This window comes from Oryctolagus cuniculus, chromosome 1 (assembly GCF_964237555.1).
Source record: "Oryctolagus cuniculus chromosome 1, mOryCun1.1, whole genome shotgun sequence".
Classification (NCBI taxonomy): domain Eukaryota; kingdom Metazoa; phylum Chordata; class Mammalia; order Lagomorpha; family Leporidae; genus Oryctolagus; species Oryctolagus cuniculus.
Genome location: NC_091432.1, coordinates 226,469,400 through 226,493,505, shown reverse-complemented (window position 1 = coordinate 226,493,505; position 24,106 = coordinate 226,469,400). Strand labels below are relative to the sequence as shown.

At 41.3% G+C, this 24,106-nt stretch overlaps 2 protein-coding genes and 1 pseudogene across 6 annotated transcripts in view; 1 reads left to right on the top strand and 2 right to left on the bottom strand.

Moving 5' to 3' along the window:
* Window positions 1-24,106, bottom strand: part of LOC100357943 (olfactory receptor 1Q1) — a 227,287-nt gene that overhangs the window by 70,797 nt on the left and 132,384 nt on the right. The gene's annotated exons all lie outside the window — the stretch shown is intronic.
* LOC100358202 (olfactory receptor 1J4-like) lies at window positions 16,202-23,493 on the bottom strand. The gene has a single exon (XM_051841089.2). The coding sequence runs from the start codon at window positions 20,357-20,359 to the stop codon at window positions 19,274-19,276; it is 1,086 nt and encodes a 361-aa protein (XP_051697049.1). The 5' UTR covers window positions 20,360-23,493; the 3' UTR covers window positions 16,202-19,273.
* Window positions 22,038-23,913, top strand: LOC103352039 (ubiquitin-conjugating enzyme E2 variant 2 pseudogene; annotated as a pseudogene).

Sequence of the window (24,106 nt, the reverse complement as noted above, 5' to 3'; positions counted from 1 at the left end):
CATACTTTATTTTAGTTTGTTATTCTCATCTTCAGAGCAGATCTCCCTTATTTGTTTGTTATTTCTACCTGTGAAGTGGGATTAAATCATATTTTCATTATTTTAGTCTGTTATTTTCATCTTCAGAGTGGCTCTCCCTTATCTATTTGTCTGTCGTTTTTGACTCTGAAGCAGGATTCTAACAAATGAAGTAGGCAGGCATACAGGCTAACACTGATTAGGTCTGTGAGCTGGAAGACCATGCCTTCACCATGCCCCTGTGTGACCTCACGCCCTACCTGATAGCTTCGCATGCCCCTGTGTGACCTCATGCCCCTATCTGGCCACACCTGAGTGCCCACCAGCCAATCAGGTTAATTAACCACTCCCCTTTGGAAGCTGGATAAAAGCCTGGGACACGGTGCGTCTACCCCTTCTCCTTCTCTTCTAGCCACCCACCCTAGGCTTCTTGGCCTCGATGCTCCTAGACGTGGCTGGTTGCTGGCACTCGGTATGAACCCAGATTTACCTCTCTCTCTTAAATAAAGCTCTCACTCTCCTATGCATCTTTCACACTAAATAAAAGCTTCAGGTGTACCAAGCTGCCTCATTTATTTATGCTGATATTTAGAATTCTTCTCTAAATATCAGGCAAGAACCCTCTCAGACTTACTAATATTGGGGATTTATTAATAAGCATATGGTGATATCATATGGCACCCCAGATGGGAGTTCTGGGGAACTTTAGGGGCCACATTTTTGTATATATTTTAGGGGGACATTTCAGATGTCAACATGATCATATAAATAGATGTAGAAGGGGATGGCATTGGCCTGTTGGAGGAGGAGGCAAGATGGCGGAATAGGAAGGGAGCACACTGATAGTCCGGGGAGAGACAGTTTAATAAAAGTGGAGATACTGCGGGTTCAAGGAAGAGTAGGGGAGGAAACAGCAGAAGAAACTCTTCCGGAACGCGTGATTCACAGTGGACCTGCGTGGAGAGCGTGGGAGCCCACAGTTTGGGACACCAGCGGCAGACTCAACACACCAGCACTGGAACGCGAGGTGAGCCGAACCTCAATAGCCCGAGACACCGGCAGGCAAGCGGAGAGAGGAGACTAGAGGGAACGACCCCCGAGGGGGGGGGGGAAGTTCACCAGGCTAACTGGAAGAGAGAGAGAAAAAAAAGGTGACTGTTACGGACATGGGTTTCTCTCTCTCCACTCACCTCTCAAGGGCGAGCAAGACAAAGAACAGGTGCCATCTTGGACATACATCATAAGCAGAGCGACCTCAGGTCTGCACCGGCCCTGAGCCTAGCAGAAAAACCTGACTCTGGGCAGGGCGAATTAACAGGAGATTAGGACCTAGTAAATTTGTGGTGCTACTGAACTGAGACTGTGAAAACAGAGACGGTGGGGGAGAGAACTCACAGAATTCACGTGAGTACTCTCCAGAGACACTACAATTCCATAACTTTGGCAACCCAGTGGGAGGCTGAAGGAGAATTTGAGCCCACTCTGAGGGCCGAACAGATTCCCTGTGTGGTCCTTGGGAAAGAGCTTCCACTCTCTGGCTCCTGTGCGTATATCATTTGCCTGCTAACTATCTCCAACTTCGTTTAGCTGTGCGGAATTACTTCCCTTTTGAATCAAAAAAAAAAAAAAGAAAGAAAGAAAGAGAGAGAGATCTATCATGCCTAACCTGGGAGTGTCACCTTTGGCACACCAAACAGAACTCTCAGGCCACACCCATCTCAAGCCTCTAAGGCTCCATCAAAAACAGACAGTCCACTTAATCTAGAGTCATAGTATAACAAGAAAAAGCACCACAGTGAAGAAACCAAATATCTCCAATATGCCAAATAACAAACGCAAAAACTGAGATAATAGAAACAAGGAAGTCACCATGACGCCCCCAAATGAAAAAGACACCCCAATTCAAGATTATGAAGATGATGAGATAGAAGAAATGCAAGAAGCAGATCTCAAAAAATTGATAAGAACATTAAGAATTTCTCAAAAACAAATTCTTGAACTACAGAAATCCTTAATGGACAAGGTAGAAAATCTCTCTCATGAAAATGAAATATTAAGGAGGAATCAAAATGAAACAAAACAACTAGTACAACAGGAAACTGTGATAGTGACAAGAAATCATAATGAAGTGAAGAATTCAATAGATCAAATGAAAAACACAATAGAGAGCCTTACAAACAGAATGGGTGAAGCAGAAAAGAGAATATCGGACTTAGAAGACAGAGAACAGGAAAGGATACAGTCAGACCAAAGAAAAGAAGAGGAAATTAGAAATCTAAAACATATTGTCAGGAATCTTCAGGATACTACTAAAAAACCCAACATTCGGGTTCTAGGAGTTCCTGAAGGCATGGAGAGGGAGAAAGGATTAGAAGGCCTTTTTAGTGAGATATTAGCAGAAAATTTCCCAGGTTTGGAGAAGGACAGAGAAATCCTAGTACAGGAAGCTCAAAGAACCCCTAATAAACACGACCAAAAGAGATCCTCACCACGACACGTTGTAATTAAACTCTCCACAGTGAAACATAAAGAAAAGATCCTAAAATGTGCAAGAGAGAAACGTCAGATTACTCTCAGAGGATCTCCAATTAGACTCACAGCTGACTTCTCATCAGAAACCCTACAAGCCAGGAGGGAATGGCGAGACATAGCCCAGGTACTAAGAGAGAAAAACTGCCAGCCCAGAATATTCTATCCTGCAAAGCTATCATTTGTGAATGAAGGTGAAATAAAGACCTTTCATAGCAAACAGAAATTGAAAGAATTTGTTGCCACTCGTCCAGCCCTGCAAAAGATGCTTAAAGATGTGTTACACACAGAAACACAGAAACACGGTCATCCATATGAAAGAAGATAAAGGAAGGAAACCTCACAGCAAAAGATCACAGGGAATTCAAAGCATATATTATAACTTATCTTTGGCAAATGGCAGGGCAAAGTTACCACTTTTCATTAGTCACATTGAACGTTAATGGTCTGAACTGTCCAGTTAAAAGACACTGATTGGCTGATTGGGTTAAGGAACAAAACCCATCTATTTGCTGCTTACAAGAAACGCATCTTTCCAACAAAGATCCATACAGACTGAAAGTGAAAGGCTGGAAAAAGATATACCATGCCAACAGAAATGAAAAAAGAGCGGGCGTAGCCATCTTAATATCGGACAACATAAACTTTACCACAAAAACTGTTAAGAGTGACAAAGAGGGACACTATATAATGATTAAGGGATCAATACAACAAGAAGATATAACAATTATCAATGTATATGCACCTAACTACAGGGCACCAGTTTATTTAAAAGATTTGTTAAAGGACTTAAAGGGAGACTTAGACCCCAATACAATAGTACTGGGGAACTTCAATACTCCACTCTCAGAAATAGACAGATCAACAAGACAGAAGATCAACAAGGATACAGTAGATTTAAACGACACTATAGCCCAAATGGATCTAACAGATATATACAGAACTTTCAATCCTACAGCTAAAGATTTTACATTCTTCTCAGCAGTACATGGAACCTTCTCTAGGATTGACCACATACTAGGCCATAAAGCAAGTCTCCGCAAATTCAAAAGAATTAGAATCATACCATGCAGCTTCTCAGACCATAAAGGAATGAAGTTGGAAATTAGCAACTCAGGAATCCCTAGAGCATACATAAACACATGGAGATTGAACAACATGCTCCTGAATGAACAATGGATCATAGAAGAAATTAAAAGAGAAATCAAAAATTTCCTGGAAGTAATGAGGACAACAGCACAACATACCAAAACTTATGGGACGCAGCAAAAGCAGTGATAAGAGGAAAGTTTATATCAATAGGCGCCTACATCAAGAAATTGGAAAGGCACCAAATAGATGAGCTTTCAATTCACCTCAAGGATCTAGAAAACCTACAGCAAACCAGACCCAAATCTAGTAGGAGAAGAGAAATAATTAAAATCAGAGAAGAAATCAACAGGATTGAATCAAGAAAAACATTCCAAAAAATCAGCCAAATGAGGAGCTGGTTTTTTGAAAAAATAAACAAAATTGACACCCCATTGGCCCAACTAACTAAAAAAAGAAGAGAAAAGACCCAAATCAATAAAATCAGAGATGAAAAAGGAAACGTAACAACAGACACCACAGAAATAAAAAGAATCATCAGAAATTACTACAAGGACTTGTATGCCAGCAAACAGGGAAACCTATCAGAAATGGATAGATTCCTGGACACATGCAACCTACCTAAATTGAACCAGGAAGACATCGAAAACCTAAACAGACCCATAACTGAGACAGAAATTGGAACAGTAATAAAGGCCCTCCCAACAAAGAAAAGCCCAGGACCAGATGGATTCACTGCTGAATTCTACCAGACATTTAAAGAAGAACGGACTCCAATTCTTCTCAAACTATTCAGAACAATCGAAAAAGAGGGAGTCCTCCCAAATTCTTTCTATGAAGCCAGCATCACCTTAATTCCTAAAGCTGGAAAGAGATGCAGCATTGAAAGAGAATTACAGACCAATATCCCTGATGAACATAGATGCAAAAATCCTCAATAAAATTCTCGCCAATAGAATGCAACAACACATCAGAAAGATCATCCACCCAGACCAAGTGGGATTTATCCCTGGTATGCAGGGATGGTTTAATGTGCGCAAAACAATCAATGTGATACACCACATTAACAGACTGCAGAAGAAAAACCATATGATTATCTCAATAGACGCTGAGAAAGCATTTGATAAAATACAACACCCGTTCATGATGAAAACTCTAAGCAAACTGGGTTTGGAAGGAACATTCCTCAATACAATCAAAGCAATCTATGAAAAACCCACAGCCAACATCCTATTGAATGGGGAAAAGTTGGAAGCATTTCCACTGAGATCTGGTACCAGACAGGGATGCCCAATCTCACCACTGCTATTCAATACAGTTCTGGAGGTTCTAGCCAGAGCTATTAGGCAAGAAAAAGAAATTAAAGGGATACAAATTGGGAAGGAAGAACTCAAACTATCCCTCTTTGCAGATGATATGATTCTTTATTTAGGGGACCCAAAGAACTCTACTAAGAGACTATTGGAACTCATAGAAGATTTTGGCAAAGTAGCAGGGTATAAAATCAATACACAAAAATCAACAGCCTTTGTATACACAGACAATGCCATGGCTGAGGAAGAACTTCTAAGATCAATCCCATTCACAATAGCTACAAAAACAATCAAATACCTTGGAATAAACTTAACCAAGGACGTTAAAGATCTCTACGATGAAAATTACAAAACCTTAAAGAAAGAAATAGAAGAGGATACCACGAAATGGAAAAATCTACCATGCTCATGGATTGGAAGAATCAACATCATCAAAATGTCCATTCTCCCAAAAGCAATTTATAGATTCAATGCAATACCAATCAAGATACCGAAGACCTTCTCAGATCTGGAAAAAATGGTGCTGAAATTTATGTGGAGGCACAAGAGACCTCGAATAGCTAAAGCAATCTTGTACAACAAAAACAAAGCCGGAGGCATCACAATACCAGATTTCAGGACATACTACAGGGCAGTTGTAATCAAAACAGCATGGTACTGGTACAGAAACAGATGGATAGACCAATGGAACAGAATTGAAACACCAGAAATCAACCCAAACATCTACAGCCAACTTATATTTGATCAAGGATCTAAAACCAATTCCTGGAGCAAGGACAGTCTATTCAACAAATGGTGCTGGGAAAACTGGATTTCCACATGCAGAAGCATGAAGCAAGACCCCTACCTTACACCTTACACAAAAATCCACTCAACATGGATTAAAGACCTAAATCTACGACCTGACACCATCAAGTTATTAGAGAACATTGGAGAAACCCTTCAAGATATTGGCACAGGCAAAGTATTTCTGGAAAAGACCCGGGAGGCACAGGCAGTCAAAGCCAAAATCAACTATTGGGATTGCATCAAATTGAGAAGTTTCTGTACTGCAAAAGAAACAGTCAGGAGAGTGAAGAGACAACCAACAGAATGGGAAAAAATATTTGCAAACTATGCAAGAGATAAAGGGTTAATAACCAGAATCTACAAAGAGATCAAGAAACTCCACAAAAACAAAACCAACAACCCACTTAAGAGATGGGCCAAGGACCTCAATAGACATTTTTCAAAAGAGGAAATCCAAATGGCCAACAGGCACATGAAAAAATGTTCAAGGTCACTAGCAATCAGGGAAATGCAAATCAAAACCACAATGAGGTTTCACCTCACCCCGGTTAGAATGGCTCACATACAGAAATCTACCAACAACAGATGCTGGTGAGGATGTGGGGAAAAAGGGACACTAACCCACTGTTGGTGGGAATGCAAACTGGTCAAGCCACTATGGAAGTCAGTCTGGAGATTCCTCAGAAACCTGAATATAACCCTACCATTCGACCAAGCCATCCCACTCCTTGGAATTTACCCAAAGGAAATGAAATTGGCAAACAAAAAAGCGGTCTACACCCTAATGTTTATTGCAGCACAATTCACAATAGCCAAGACCTGGAACCAACCTAAGTGCCCATCACTGGTAGACTGGATAAAGAAATTATGGGATATGTACTCTTTAGAATACCATACTGCAGTAAGAAACAATGAAATCCAGTCATTTGCAACAAAATGGAGGAATCTGGAACACATCATGCTGAGTGAAATAAGCCAGTCCCAAAGCGACAAATACCATATGTTCGCCCTGATCGGTGACAACTGACTGAACACCAAAAAGGAAACCTGTTGAAGTGAAAGGGACACTATGAGAAACGGTGACTTGATCAGCATAGCCCTGACTGTTAATGAACAACTTAATACATTATCCCTCTTAGTAGTTTTTTTTTGTCTGTTCTACTTAATATGACTGGTTTAATTCTGTAATTAATACACAGTTATTCTTAAGTGTTGAAATTTAACTGAAATGTGATCCCTGTTAAACATAAGAGTGGGGATAAGAGAGGGAAGAGATGTATAATTTGGGACATGCTCAAGCTGACTTGCCCCAAATGGTGGCGTTAGAAACATACCAGGGGATTCCAATTTAATCCCATCAAGGTGGCATGTACCAATGCCATCTCACCAGTCCAAGTGATCAATTTCAGTTCACAATTGATCATAATGAAAGGACTAAGAGTCAAAGGGAGCACATAAACAAGTCTAGTACCTGCTAATACTAACCGATAGAATAAATAAAGGGGAGAGTGATCCAACATGGGAAGTGAGATACTCAGCAGACTCATAGAATGGCAGATGTCCTAAACAGCACTCTGGCCTCAGAATCAGCCCTTAAGGCATGCGGATCTGGCTGAAAAGCCCATGAAAAGCCCATGAGAGTATTTCAGGCATGGAAAGCCAAGACACTCTGGCAAAAAAAACAAACAAACAAACAAAAAAAAAAACCAAAAAAAAAAAAAAAACAAAACACCTAAATGAAAGATCTCTGTGAGTGAGATCCCAGTGTAAAGAACAGGTCTTCAAAGAAGGAGGTACCTTTCTCTGAAGGGAGGAGAGAACCTCCACTTTGACTATGACCTTGTCTAAACAAGATAAGAGTCGGAGAACTCAAGGGGCTTCCATAGCCTTGGAAACTCATGACTGGTGCATAGGGAGATTACTGATGCCATAAACAGGAGTGTCAATTTGTAAAGTCAACAACAGGAGTCACTGTGCACTTACTTCTCATGTAGGATCTCTGTCCTTAATGTGCTGTATATTGAGGCTTAATGCTATAACGAGTACTCAAACAGTATATTTCACTTTGTGTTTCTATGTGGGTGCAAACTGTTGAAATCTTTACTTAATGTATACTAAACTGATCTTCTGTTAAAAAAAAAAGAAGAAATTATCAATTCCCAACTTGACTCTCACTGGGATTAAACATGACAATAGGTCTGATCTGATTTTATCATCATTTAAAAAATCTATTATTTTTCACTTTATGCTTCTGTGTGGGAGAAAACTGTTGAAATCTTTACTTAATGTATGCTAAACTGATCTTCTGTATATAAAGAGAATCGAAAATGAATCCTCATGTGAATGGAAGGGGAGAGGGAATGGGAAAGGGGAGGGTTGCGGGTGGGAGGGACGTTATGGGGGAGAAGCCATTGTAATCCATAAGTCGTACTTTGGAAATTTATATTCATTAAATAAAAGTTAAAAAAAAAGAAGGGGATGGCATTGTGGTGCAGCAGGCTGGGCCACTTCCTGCAATGCTGGCATCCCGTATGGGCACCAGTTCAAGTCACTTCTGCTCCACCTGTGTTCCAGCTCTCTGCTAATACACGTGGGAAAGCCATGGATAATCGCCAAAATACTTGGGCCATTGCCACCCACAAGGGAGATCCAGATGGTGTTCTAGGCTCCTGGCCTCTGCCTGGCCCATCCCTGATTATTGTGACCATTTGGGAAGTGAACCAACAGATGTAAGATCTCCTCCTTTTTCTCTCTCTCCCCCACATCCTTTTCTCTCTCTCTCTACCTGTGTCTTTCAAATACATAAATAGGTCATTAAAAATAAATAAGTAATCTAGAAAAGACATTTAACAAAATCCAGCATTCATTTTTGACAAACATCCTGAGCAAACTACAAATAAAGGGAGAACTCCTGAACCTGATAAAGAACTCAAAAAAAAAAAAAAAAAAACGAAACCCAGCTATCACCATTCTTAATGGCAGGAAACTAAAATCTTTCCCAACAAGATCAGGAACAGCCAAAGATATCACTTCCATCATTCCTTTTACAGTGGACTGGCAGTCATAGATAATGTAATAAGAAAAGAAAAAGAAATAACATGTATACTGATTGGGAAGGAAGAAATAGAGCTGTCTTTGTTTGTAGATGACATGATCTATGTGGAAAATCCAGAAGAAATTACCAAAAATGCCCTAGAACTGATAAGCAATTAGAGCAAGGTTTCAGGATAGAAGATTAACACACAAAATCAATTCCTTTTACATATCAGCAATGAACTTATGGAATTTGAAATTTAAAACATTTTGGACGCTTTTGCCATAGAGAAATATTAAATGTTGGGGATATAAATTATATATATGTATATATATATATATATAAAGTACACACACACCCTGATTAGATGTTACACAATGTATACATGTACACGGTACACCATTTATTAAATTTTTTCACATAAGATAAAGTTGTTAATTACACCATTATCCTCTAAGAAATGGAACAGACATAAATCTCAAAATATGTAAATTATCTGAGACAATTTGAAAATTTTGATGGAAAAATGAACTAAATAAATGGAGATATATCCCATATTTGTCGAAAAATTATGTCAATTCTATATTTTCAACACAATCAAAATCCCAGCAGTTTATTTTGTGTATACAACAAACTGCTTCTAATGTCTACATGGAGAGGGAAAAGCCTAAGAATAGCTAACGTGGTTACAAAAGGATAAGACCAAAGTTAGAGGATTGACACTACCATTTCTAAGACTTATCATAAGGCTACAGCAATGAAGACAGTGTACTATTGGTTAAGTAATAGAAAATTAATAGACTATAAGCAGAAGTAGTCTCTCATAGTCAACTGATTTATGACAGAGAAGCAAATGTAGCACAGTGGAGAAAAGATAGTCTCTTCAACAAATGGTGCTGGAAAACCTGGACATCATCATGAAAAATATGAACTCAGCCAAAGAAATTGTGCCTCTTGTTGAATATTCTATATGATGGAATATTATTCATCTTTAAAAAGAAGAAAACTACGCAGTGATAAAAGACATGGAGAAATGTTAACTATGTGTTACATAAGTGAAATAAATCAATCTGAAAAAACATGTAGAATCACTGGAGTGCTTAGCAGAGCAGAGAGAGAGACACCAAGATGGAGCAATAGGGAGCTTACTGCTCTAGTCTAGGGGAAAATAGTTTAAAAAAAAAAAAACCATGGAGAGAGTGCAGTCTCAGGGAAGAGTTATGGAGAAAACAGCAGAGGAAACTCCACACAAACTAGAGGGACCCTGTGGATCTACATGGAAGGTGTGGATGTGCACAACTCAGGACCCCTGCAGCCGAGAGCCTCACCACCAGCTTTGGAGAGTAAGGTGAAACCAGACTGCAGCAGCCCAAGCCACTGGTGATAAAGCTGCAGGAAGAGCCCGAGGCACTCCTGCTTGGAACCTTATGTGGGATAGTGTATCTGCCAACCTAGAGGGAAAAAAAAGGGGGGGGGGCGGATATTTCTCTCTCCATGGCCACCTGGCACCAGCATCCTGTAACTAGCCAAAAGGAGGTGGGTGCCATTTTGGACACCCATAACAGCTGCGCCAGCTCATGTCATGTACCCAGCACCCAGCCGAGGGGAGATGCTGGAGTCTGGATGGGAGAATTGACAGGGGACTAGGTGCTAGTGACTGGGAGCCTTGTGTGCCAGTACTGTGAAAACACAGTGGCTGTGTGTTAGGGTGCAGGGCATGGCTGGGTCTTTAGGTAGACACTGTGGGTGGCTCCACACACTCAGGGTTCCCTGATTCCCTAGTGAGGGTCATTGCTGCAGGATCCATGCTCACGCTGAGGACTGCATGGATCCTTTGTATGGTTCTTGTGGCAGCATGAATGAATATGATACCCACTGGGGCTAGCGACCAGGCATTGGGCTCCTTAGAGGAGAGGAGGTGAACATGAGACCACACCAACAGAGCAGATTAAATCTCCCCTCTGATAAAAAAAAAAAAGGATAAAAAATTAAAAAAAAGATTTACCATGCCAAATTTGGGTGTCACTGTGGACACTCCCCTCCCTCTGGAGCACTGAACAGAGCTCCACGGCTAAGCCTACCACATGACTCAAGGTATTCACTGAAAGAACAGACACTCCACTAATCCACAGAGGAATAGTCCAAAGATAACAGTCATAAAGGGGAAAAAAATCAAGTATCTCCACAAATGCCTAAAAATAAACACAGCAACTCAAAAAAGAAGAATAAGGAAGACAACATGATGTCTCCAAAGGAAGACAACACTTCAATTCAAGGATGTGAAAATGAAGAGTGAAGAATGGTGGAAATGGAATTCAAAAAATTCATCATCCAGGCTGGTGTTGTATGGCATAGTGAGTGAGGCCACTTCATGCAGTGCCAGCATCCCATATGGGTGCTGGTTCAAGTCCTGGCTGCTCCACTTCCAATCCAGTCTCTGTTATGGCTTGGGAAAGCAGTGGAAAATGGCCCAAGTGCTTGGGCCCCTGCACCCACATGGGAGACCCAGAAGAAGCTCCTGTCTCCTGGCTTCGGATTAGCATAGCTCTGGCCATTGCAGGTAAGGTCACCACCTGCTGTGCCAGCATCCCATATGGGTGCTGGTTCAAGTCCTCGCTGCTCCACTTCCGATTCGGCTCTGCTATGACCTGTGAAGGCAGTAGATGATGTCCAAAGTCTTTGACCCTTGCACCCATGTGGGAATCCCAAAGGAGGCTCCTGACTTCTGGCTTCAGATTGGCACAGGTCCAGCTGTTGCAGCCAACTGGGTAGTGAACCAGTGGATAGAAGACCTCTCTCTCTCTCTCTCTATCTCTCTCTCTGTCTCTCTCTGTCTCTCTCTCTGTGTGTCTCTCTCTCTGCCTCCCCTTCTCTCTATGTATCTCTGACCTTCAAATAAATAAATCTTTAAAAAAAGACCCCCACCTTATACCTTACACAAAAATCCACTCAAATGAATTAAAGAGGGCCGGCTCTGTGGTTCACTTGGTTAATCCTCTGCCTCGTGGTGCCAGCATCCCATATGGGCGCCGGGTTCTAGTCCCAGTTGCTCCTCTTCCAGTCCAGCTCTCTGCTGTGGCCCAGGAGGGCAGTGGAAGATGGCCCAAGTGCTTAGACCCTTGACCCGCAAGGAAGACCAGGAAGAAGCACCTAGCTCCTGGCTTCGGATTGGCGCAGCGCCAGCCATGGCAGCCATTTGGGGAGTGAACCAATGGAAGGAAGACCTTTCACTCTGTCTCTCTCACTGTCTATAACTCTACCTGTCAAAAAAAAAAAAAAAAGAATCCTTAAAATGAATTAAAGAGCTAAAGCTACAGCCTGGTACCATCAAATTATTAGAGAACATTAAGAAAACTCTGCAAGACATTGGCACAGGGAAAGAGTTCGTGGAAAAGACCTCAGAGGCACAAGCAATCAAAGCCAAAATTAACAAATGGAATTACATCAAATTGAGAAGCTTCTGCACTGCAAAACAGCAAAGCAAAGAGGTAACCAACAGAATGGGAGAAATCATTTGAAACTTACAATTGATAAAGGATTAATAACCAGAATATATAAAGAGATCAAGAAATTCAACAACAACAAAACAAACAACCCAGTGAAGACATGGGCAAAGGACTTAAACAGACATTTTTTAAAAGAAGAAATCCAAATGGCCAACAGACACATGAAAAAGGTTCAGGATCACTAGCCGTCAGGGAAATGTAAATCAAAACCACAATAAGGTTTCACCTCATACCAGTTAGAATGACTTTCATATAGAAATCAACAATCAACAAATGATGGTGAGGATATGGGAGAAAAGGTACCCTAATCCACTGTTGGTGATAATAAATTGGTAAAATCACTATGGAAGACAGTATGGATATCCCTTATTTATCTGAATATAGACCTACCATATGCCCCAGCCATCCCACTCCTTGGAATTTACCTAAGGGAAATAAAATCAGCATATGAAAGAGTTATCTGTACCCTCATGTTTATTGCAGCTCAATTCACAATAGCTAAGACAGGGAATCAACCTAAATGCCCATCAACTGAAGACTGTATAAAGAAATTATGGAATATGTACACCATGGAATACTACACAGCAGTTAAAAAATGAAATCCAGTCATTTGCAACAAAATGATGAATCTGGAAAACTTCATACTTAGTGAAATAAGCCAGTCCCAAAGGGAAAAATACCATATGTTCTCCCTGACCTGTGATAATAGAGCATCTAAAAGGCAATCTATAGAAGTGAAATTGACACTTTGAGAAGCAATGAATTGAACAGCTCTTGTTTTATTTTTCATACTATTTGTTGAACTCTTAACAGAGTTCATCATATGTGTATAAAGTTAATTGAAAATAGATCTTAATAAAAAATAAGAGTGGAAATAAGAGAAGGAGGAGGAAGAGGGGTGAGAGTGGGTGGGAGAGCAGGTACAGTGGGAAGAATCACCATGTATCTAAAGTTGTAATTATGAAATGTATGAAGTTTATAATTAAGTTTATAATTGTAAAGTTATATAGTTCTACATGCATTCCTTTGGACTTATTTGCCATGGGACCACAAAATCCCCTTAAACTGTGTGGTAAAAATACCACTTTAAGTGTTAAAGTGATCGTATGGATAGGATTAAGGGTCTGGTAATAATATTAGATAGAATTAAAAAGGAATGAATGCTCCAATATGGGAAGCAGCCCATACAGTGGACTCATAGTATGAAAATTGCTTTAAGTAGCACTCTGACCTAAGAATCCTTAAGGTGTTCTGGTCTGGCTAAAAAGCTGACAAGAGCATTTCAGGCATGGAAAGCCAAGACAATGTGGCAAAAAATGTCCTACATGAAGCAATTTGGTGGGTGAAACCCAGGTGGAAATAAGTGGTCATCAAAGAAGGAGGCACTTTTCTCTGAGGGGAGGAGAGAACATCCACTTTGCTTATGGCCTTGTCTGAATACTGACAGAGTTTGTGGATTCAAAAGGCTTCCGGCTGCCGTGTGCCTTCGGAGCACGTGGCCTCAGGGCCACAAGCTCCATGCTTTTTGGCCTGCTTGCTCCTCCCTGTGGCTAGATAGAGCCCTCACTCTCCTATGCATATTTCTCACTGAATAAAAAGCTTAAAAACTTAAAAATAAAGGCTTCCATAGCCTACATATTTCATGTCAAGAGCCTGGGGTGATCACTGATATACCTAAAAGTGTTACTTGTTAAATTAACAACAGGAGTCACTGTGCACTAACTTCCCATGTAGGACCTCTTCTTCGAAGAGTTGTATTAGGAAGATTAACAGTAAAACTTGTTCTCAAAGATTTATTTCATTTTAGTGTATTAAGTGGAGGATATTCTTATGTCTCATAATTTTTAGTTATGCCTGAGTGTCCAACTCTATTGCTTGTTTTCTTAGGTGCTTCCTTAATTAATGATAAAACTTGTTCTCAAGGACTTACTTTCTTTTAATGTGTTAAGTGGAGGATATTCTTATGTCTCAATAGTTATAGCTATATCTAAGTGCTCTCAAAAGACGTATCATTCTTGGGTGCTTCTTTAAAGTTAATTAAGTTTCTAAAAAAAAAAAAAAAGAAATGAAATTAACTTTGAAGTGCAATGACCTTGAACAGTCCTTGTCTCTACTGTTGAGGAACAGGTTGTTTTTTTCATGCAAATTGTTGAACTCTTTTACTTAGTATAGGGTTGGTCTTCAGTGTATAAAGTTAATTGAAAATGGATCTTAGTGGACAATGGGACTGGAAATGGGAGAGGGAGGAGAAGGTGAGGTGGGAGTGTGGGTGGGGGGGTATGGTGGGAAGAATCACTATATTCTTAAAGTTGTACTCATGAAATGCATGAAGTTTATATTCCTTAAATAAAAGGTTCCTTTGGGGAATAAAAAATACAGAGAAACAAAATTCTTCATACTCAAATCCCTTTACTGATAGATCAGAGACATTACATTTGGTTATTGCTTCTAAATTTCATATACTACAGAAAAGCCTTTAATTTCCTGCATTTTACATTGCAGTACAATAAGAGATGGGCCTGCCTTTATTTATAATTTTAAACAAATAATTAGTTGTATCAGTGCCATTTAAAAAAAAAAACTCATGCATTCTCCATTTGTTTGTAAGGTTTGAGCTCCTATTGGGGGGGGGGGGTCTCTCCACATCACTTGAGTACACACAGCAGAGCAGCTACTTCTGAAAGTGAGCAGTCGAGAGCAAGCTTCCAGGAGACCAAGGTGGAAGCTTCATGGCCTCACCAGCTTTGGTGAGGCCAGTGGGGCTGCTCCTGAAAGAGGGGCTCTCTGTCTCTCTCTCTCTCACTGTCTAACTCACTGCATAGAGCCCAGAATCTCACTGCCATACAAGCCATGAACCCAGCCAGTCACTGTTGGAAGGAACCTAAGCTCCGTCTCCCAACAGGAAGAGTAGCAAACAAGTTCTGGCCATTGTCAGCATCCCGTTAACATATGTAGCCTGCAGACAATATACCCACCTCCCACATTCAAAATTGGTCATCCTTTCCCAAGGAAGGGCCTCAGGTAACATCTCATTGCAACATCAGGTCAGTGTCTAAGATCTTGTATATGAATGAGGTCTCAAGGAAAAATCAGTTTCTTCAGATTTCATTCCCTGGGAACTGTTCCTGTATATCTAGGTAAGAGAAAAATTATCCTCCCTCTCCCCCCATACTCAACATAACGGTGACACAGACATGGGAGAACTATAGTAGACATCCCAGTTCTTTTGTAAATGCTCATTTTATTTTCATCCGTTTGAAATACAAAGTGACAGAGAGAGAGGGGGAGAAAGAGACAGAAAGACTGACTGACTTTTAATCTGCATGAATTCTGTCAGGGTTCCCCAGGAGCCCAAGCACTTGAGCCATAATCAGCTACCTCCCAGGATACATTAGCAGGAAGCTGGATCAGAAGTGGAGGAGCTGGGGCTAAAACCTGCACTTTGACATGGGATATGGGTGTCCCTGTTGGGGACCCCCACATGGCCCGAATTCTGTTAAAGCCCTAGATTTCAGGCTGGTGCCGCAGTTCACTAGGATAATCCTCTGCCTGCGGTGCCAGTACTCCGGGTTCTAGTCTTGGTTGGGGCGCCGGATTCTGTCCCGGTTGCCCCTCTTCCAGGCCAGCTCTCTGCTGTGGCCCGGGAAGGCAGTGGAGGATGGCCCAAGTGCTTGGGCCCTGCATCCGTGTGGGAGACCAGGAGGAAGCACCTGGCTCCTGGCTTCGGATCGGTGCAGCGTGCCGGCCGTAGTGGCCATTTGGGGGGTGAATCAACAGAAGGAAGACCTTTCTTTCTGTCTCTCTACCTCTGCATGTCAAAAAAAAAAAAAAAAAAAAAAAAAAAAGGCCTAGATTTCAGAGAGCACCTCATGGCCTGAATTCTGCTGCAGGCAAGCACGCCAGATTGCAAAGGTGATCGGTGGAGTTATGCCAATGGCAACGGTCATTTGACATGGTGCTGAAGCAGCTAAGGAGTGCTCTGGGCTCTGGTAAACGGCAAGTGGCGTGTTGGCCCCAGTTAGTAATTGTCCCCCTCAAGACCCCTCCACATTGTGATTTTTCTCTTTTTTTTTTTTTTTTTTTTTTTTTTTTTTTTTTGACAGGCAGAGTGGACAGTGAGAGAGAGAGACAGAGAGAGAAAGGTCTTCCTTTGCCGCTGGTTCACCCTCCAATGGCCGCCGCTGCAGCCGGCGCACCGCGCTGATCCTGGCAGGAGCCAGGAGCCAGGTGCTTTTCCTGGTCTCCCATGGGGTGCAGGGCCCAAGCACCTGGGCCATCCTCCACTGCACTCCCTGGCCATAGCAGAGAGCTGGCCTGGAAGAGGGGCAACCGGGACAGAATCCGGCGCCCCAACCGGGACTAGAACCCGGTGTGCCGGCGCCGCAAGGTGGAGGATTAGCCTATTGAGCCACGGCGCCGGCTCGTGATTTTTCTCTTAATCTCAGCTTTGAAGCAAACAAGTCCTTCCTGTAAACACTCAAACTCCCCATTGTTCCCTTTTTCACTATGTTTAAACTCCTTCATCATGAAATCCTGTTTCCATGAAACTGGCACATTTTTGTATGATTAATTGATCACGTCTCTCTCTGTTGGTAATAAATACTTGATACTTAGAGTAACCAGAAATCTGGGCCTCTGCTTCTGCTTCCACCTTGACAGTGGACAGAGTGTCCCCTGGTTTCCCCACATTAAAATCTTTAATCTGAGTTTGCTTCCTTAATCTATGCAACACTTCCTCTTTCTGGTTAACCTGACCCCCTGCCCTGCTGAGCACAGCATGTCCCAGGCAACAACTGAACCAGCTGAGCTAAAATGAAGCCCTGGACATCCTGATGCTAGAGGTTGGGGGAGGGGGTGAGTAGCGTAGCACAGAGAGGACCACAGGAAGTAAAAGCTATGTTTCATTCATTTTCATTGCTGCTAATCTTCCTCTGATGGATACAGCACAATTCATCTCAATTCTGTTGACCAGTATTTGAATGATTGCTAGTTTGGCATGTTACAAAAATAGTGACGTTCTAGTACATGGCCTTGGATAATGTTCATACACATTTTGTTTGACGATATGACTGGAAGTAGAATTTTTTGGTCTTACATTTTGCGTGTGTTCAACTTTAACTTTGCAGAGCGATTGGCATGTGGTAGCAATACTGATACATAAGCATTTGGATCATTCCTTATCCCAACAACACTTGGTTTAGTATCTTTTTTTTTTTTTATTTGACAGATAGAGTTAGACAGTGAGAGAGAGACAGAGAGCCCCTCTTTCAGGAGCAGCCTCACTGGCCTAGTTCTGAGGTCCCTTGTGACACAGTTGGTAGAGCCTGAAACAAGAGGATACAGACTCAGGTGCACACTATCCCTACAACCCACATCCCATCTGATGTCCTAAACCTACTGCACAGACAGACCCAACCATTCCCCCCTTCATAACTCATGGTGATTTCTGCAGGTCGCCTCCTTGTTTCTCCATTCTTATCCCCAGGGATTCTCAGTCCATTGATAGTGTAATACAAGTCTGAATTCTGTTTGAGGCCAGGTTAAGTTATTTCTGTTAGGTTCAAGCAAACTAAGAGTTGTGACTGAGTGTCCATTTTGGCTTCCCCAGTATAATTCTGTGGCAGTTAGAAGTTAGGTCTGCTCAAGGTATATAAAGTTTCACAAAGGACACTTGCCTATTACAGTTCAAAAATATAACGTTCTTAGTTTCCATCCAGCCAGAATAGTTAACAATGCATTCAGAATTCCAAACTTATTCTCCATTTGATATGCTCTAATATACCCCCCATCGAAATCCCCAAGCTCATATATTTCAAAAAGGGTTAATGTTATTTTGGTGTTAAAAATAATCCACCTCGAAGTACAGATTATTTATAAATCTTTACATTTTGGTAGTGTATTGTGAACAGGATATGTTTTTACTGGTATCAGAAGTGGGGTGATAGAGAGCTTTCTGGGTCCCCATACCTATTTGGGGTACTTGATTTCTTTAAAATTTTTTGAAAAATTGGGTGATTTGCAACTTGTTTCCTTGCTTCCTTAAGATTATAAAATGAATTAAAATTATTCAAGGTACCTATCCATTCTGTTCTTCAATATCAGTTCAGAGTTAGAAATAAAAAATAAGCCTTTATTCTACCACCTATTTCCCATCGATTTCTAAAACCTGTATGGTCCACCTTCAAAGGTCTTCTCTTCTCTCCCCACACCATTGTCTTCATCCTGACACATCTCCTTCATCACTGGGATGTATGATGAACTTCTGACAGGGCTCCCAGTCTTCAGGCCTCCTATCCATGGCCAAACCATCTGATGTATCAATTGCCTGAGTAATTTTTCACAAAAGTAAACATAACCTTCCCCAGGTTTAATCCTATAGCTGATGGGATCCTGTTGCTTGGAAGGGAATCTCTAAAAAGGGCAGCCCAGCCCTTCACAATACAGTGTTTTTCTGCCCAGGTAGAATCATCTCTGATGTTCCCTCGATAAAAACACACATATGCTCAATAGCACTACATTTTTTACATTTCCATGAACTTATCAAGATGAAATCATAACAGCGGACAGTGTCCCCATGCTATGTGGCTACTATCCAGTTTCCTTTCCTGACTTCCCATCTTCAACACCACCAATAAAAAATGCAAGAAAGACATTGTATGAGAGGTGAGGAAGGAAAAAGACAATTCCAAATTCTGTAACTTTTCTACACCAAGAAAGCCATTGGTCAAAATATTCAACAATTCATAAAAATTAATAAATTCCCAGGAAATGAGAGCAGAGGCTTAAGTTCTACTAGCTCTGTAATTTCATATCTAACAGGCAAGAGCAGTAATGGGTAATATCAACCCAGAATTCACAAATGTACACCAAAGAGTTGTAAGGAAAAGAGAGAATCATCAAGTATTTATGAGCCCTTATTCTAGGTTGAGCTGAGCTTAGAGGTCTAACATTTGAAGATAGATTGATACCCATCTCTGTTGTAAAAAGCGGAAATGTCACTGAGATGAGACTGTTGCCTTATTGAAGAGTTTCTCAAGAGCCCCCTTTATGTCCCTGTTCCTTAAGCTGTAAATGAAGGGATTCAGCAACGGGGTGACTACTGTGTACATCACAGAGGCAACTGTGCCCTTGTCCCTGGAGGCTCTAGATGAGGGGAAGAAATAAAGTCCAATAATTGTGCCATAATACAGAGACACCACAGAGAGGTGGGAGCCACAAGTAGACAAGGCTTTGCAGACCCCTTTGGTAGATGGAACTTTCAGGATGGTGGCCCCAATGCAGCTGTAAGAAATCAAGATGCATATTAGCGGCAGAGTAATGACTGCCACCCCTACTGTGAAAATAACCAGCTTGTTGAGGGAGGTGTCCGAGCAGGAGAGCTTGAGCAGAGCAGCAAGGTCACAGAAAAAATGGGGGATGATGTTGTCAGCACAAAAGGACAGCTGGGCCAGGAGGAGGGTGTGAGACAGGGCACTAGCACAAGACAGGATCCAGGACACAGCCACTAGCAAGGTACATAGCCCCTCTCTCATGATGGTGCTGTAGTGGAGAGGGTGACAGATGGCCACATACCGGTCATATGCCATGGCAGTGAGAAGGAAATTGTCCAGATCAGTGAAAAAGATGAAAAAGTACATCTGTGCTATACATCCTGCATAGGGGATGGATTGGTCCTGAGTTCGCATGCTCATTAACATCTTCGGCACAGTGACCGATGAGAAGGAGATATCAGTGAAGGCCAAGTGGCTGAGGAAGAAGTACATGGGGGTGTGGAGGCGGGAGTCCAGCCTGATGAGCAGGATGATGAGCAGGTTCCCCAGCACCGTGGTCAGGTACATGCCCAGGAACAGGGCAAAGATCACTCCCTGCTCCTCTGGCCGGATGGGGAGCCCCAGGAGGAGGAACTCAGACACGCTGCTGCGGTTCTCACTCCTCATCCTGCTATTCTCTCTGTTGTGCATGGAGCGTCTTTGAAAAAAAGCATAAACAAATGTTGACTTATAGCAAGCAGATAAAAATGAGATCCTTTCTATTGGTATGTATGCCAATATCTGCATTGCTTTATCCCTACCAAAAAACATTTTAAGTATATTGTATTATCATAAAATGAGAGAACTCGCCAACCAAAAAGAAAGGTTGATTTAGTGAAGAAGCAAATCCCACTGGAGTTTTCCGCTGTCTGCATGGCAACCCAGCTCAAGACATAATTTGCAGCTGTGTGTAATCAGAAACCAGCTTCCCGATGTCTTAGCAGAGGACTATTAGGTTAAAAACCTTCTCAATTTCTTTTCTGTTTCTGTACTTCTAAAAACAGTCAACAAGCTAAGCTAACTGAGCTTTCAAGCTGTAACACACTGAATTTCCAAAGTATGACATCAAAACCCAGTAACAAAGTAGAGGAAGTTTCAGTAATATGTACTTAAAGAAAATTGGATCAAAAATTAGTAACCAAGTTTTCACCATGTATAAAGTAAATTAGAAAAATAGCATGTTCACTGATTATAGTATCATGCTATAAAATAGGAAAAATATTATCAGCAGTTACAATGTTTATTGGGCTCTATTAAGTCATTAACCAATCTCCTGATTCAGCAAGCTCTCACAACATCATAAAAATCCACAACCCATGGTAGAAAGAGTGTTTATCAAGAGAGAGACGAAGATAGGGGCCATTGGTGTCCTTACCCCTTTTTAGCTTTTTCATTTTGAATTCTGGCATCTTGAACTATAGTAGATGGTAACCAACCCCAACAGAGGTATCCAAGTCCCCTAGTCATCAGTATCAAGTGTCTTATAAAATTTGGTTATGTCCTGCCCCAACTGCTACTTTCTCTTTTAATTAAAAAAAATTACTTATTTGAAAGAGGAGAGGAAGATAGAAATCTCCTATCTACCAGTCTATTCCTCAGATCCCCACAACAACCATGACTGAACCAGGTCAAAAACCAAAAGATGGACACTCAGGCCAAGTCTCCCGCATGGGTGCCAGGGACCAAGCGACCTGAGCCATCACCTGCTGCCTCCATGGTCCACATTAACAGGAAGCTGGAATAGGAAGTGGAGCTTTGACTGGAACCCAGGCACTCATGTATGGGATGCAGGTATCCCAAGCACGGTCTTCACTACTGTGCCAAATGCTCAACTCATCCTGCCAGCAGCCACTATCTATCCATTAAAATGTTGTATAGCCCAAGTTACCAAATCCCGTGAAGAAAGTAGGAAAGAGTTGATGCTTTTAGTATTCCAATTTAGAAGTCCCCTTTAAGCCAAGATCAATGCCAAATACCCACTACCTGTGCATACAAATAGTAAGATGTTAGGATATCATTATAGTGGCTCCAATTACAAAAGAAAATTTCAACAGATTTTTATGCAGGCTAAGGGTAGGCTTAAAATTCTTTGCTTCGAGGACCTGACAGACCTTTCTCAAAAGAAGAAATACAAATGGAAAGCAAATATATGAAAGAATGCTCAGTATTGCTAGCCACCAGGGAAATGCAAATCAACACCACAATGAAGTATCATCTAATCCCTGCTAGAATGCCGACTATCAGAAAGAAAGTAACAAATGCTTGCAATGATGTGAAGAAAGGGGAACTCCTATGCACTGTTGATGAAAATGTGTATTAGTACAGACACTATGATGGAGATTCCTTTAAAAACTAAAACTAGAAGTGCTGTATGAGTCCAGCAATCATACTTGTGGATATATATCCAAAAGACTTGAAATAATTGGATCAAAGAGATATCTGTTCCACCATGTTTATTGGTAGCACTATCCACAATTGCCAATATATGGAATCAATCAAGGTGTCTGTCATCAGAATAATGGATAAAGAGAATGTGGCAGATACACAAAAAGAATACTCTTCAGCCATTAGGGAAAAAAAACAAACAATGAATCCTGACTTAGGCAGCAAAATGGATAGAACTGGAGGTTATCATGTTAAGTAAAATAAGCCAGACACTGAAAGACAGACAACACATGTTCTCACTCATATGTAGAAGCTAAAAAATAAAAAGCCAAAAAAGGACACCAAAACAAAAGTTTGAGCACTGAGTGCTAACTCATGATAGTAATTACTAGAAGCTGGGATGGGGAACAGAGGGAGTTTGGATAACATGTCCCAGATTGGAGCTATATTGCAGGAATAAGTTACTAGTGCTCCATAGCGTAGCAGGGTGACTATAATTCACAATAATGTATTATATATTTTTGAATAAAGAACGTACTCCAAGGTTCCAATCATAAAGTAGTGTAAAAGAAGAGGTAAAGTTAATAGCCTGATTTGATCAGTACACATGTATCTGAGGTGTTGCACAGTAGCCTATAAATATGTATCATTATTGTTAATAACTTTTTTAAATGCTTTATTTTTGTAAGATGATAATCTGAGCTTATTCTTACCCTAATTGGTTATGCTATTCTCCATTTCAAAGTAACCAAAAATCAGCCAACGTAAGAGTTCAGAATGGATCCATAGCGAAGAGAAGTGAGAATTCCTGCCCCGGGTTCCCAGTCTGCCCCTACTTACTCAAGCCTCTCAGGCCTCCTTGAGGCTGTGACCTTATGGATAAGTCTGCATCTATAGACTGCATGGTATATGGAGAAAAGCTTTGCAATTAGAGGTGGATTCAAATCCTGGCATTGTCACTTCGTAACTGTGAGTTCTGCACAAGTGGATCAGTTTTCCCATTTCTAAACTGAAGGTACGACTTGGAGCTCAGGGGCTGTGGAAGAAGGTGGCAGTATCCACAAGAGTTAGAGTTCCTCATAATTTTTGCTTGTTGGAAGAACTTGAAGAAGGACAAAAAGGAGTAGGTGATGGTACAGTTAGCTGGGGCTTTGAGATGATGAAGCTATGACACATACAAGTGGACAGGCATGATTATTGGGCCACCAAGGACAAATTATGAGAGAATATATAGCCTGAAAGTAGAATGTGGACCTAAATACCCAGAAGCTCCTCCACCAGTCAGATTTGTAACAAAAAGTAATATGAATGGATAAATAACTCCAGTGGAATGGTGGATGCACGGAGCATGCCAGTATTAGCAAAATGGCAAACTTCATATAACATTAAAGTTGTACTTCAAGAGCTACGATGTCTAATGATGTCCGAAGAGAGTATGAAGCTTCCACAGCAACCAGAAGGACAAACGTACAACAGTAAACATTAGTAGATCTCAAACTTGTTGCCTTAAACCAACAACAACCTTCTACTTTATGTCCTGATTAAACATTGCAATGCAAAGTACATATTCGGTAAAGCATTCCAGCTGGGATACGTGACCCAGACATTTGTAAGAATATATTTCATGTCTATACACCCACTATGTTTTCAGGTAATAATGGGAGGAGAAAAACGCAGCACAATTTTTTTTCTCTTGTTGAGGCACTGTCGTTTAAACATAAACCTGGAGTGCTCCAAGTAGGATTTGGGTTTACAAGACACAAACATGGCGAGAAGTGTCAGATGGCAGTGGAAACGTGTGTTTCTGAAAAGTAAAAATCCCAAGTAGGACAAAGAGAAACAGCATGCTTTATCCATCTTACTTGGTGAAAGAGCTGCAGCTGAAATTGTTTAAAGTAGCAGGTGCAATGAGTAGTGTCACAAATTGTGTTAAATTTTGAAGCTGGTAAGGGTGCTAACTACTGATAGTATAAAAATATGCTCAGGATTTTTTTTTTGACAGGCAGAGTTAGACAGTGAGAGAGACAGAGAGAAAGGTCTTCCTTTCTGTTGGTTCACCCCCTGAATGGCCGCTATGGCTGGCGTGCTGCACCCATCCAAAGCCAGGAGCCAGGTGCCTCCTCCTGGTCTCCC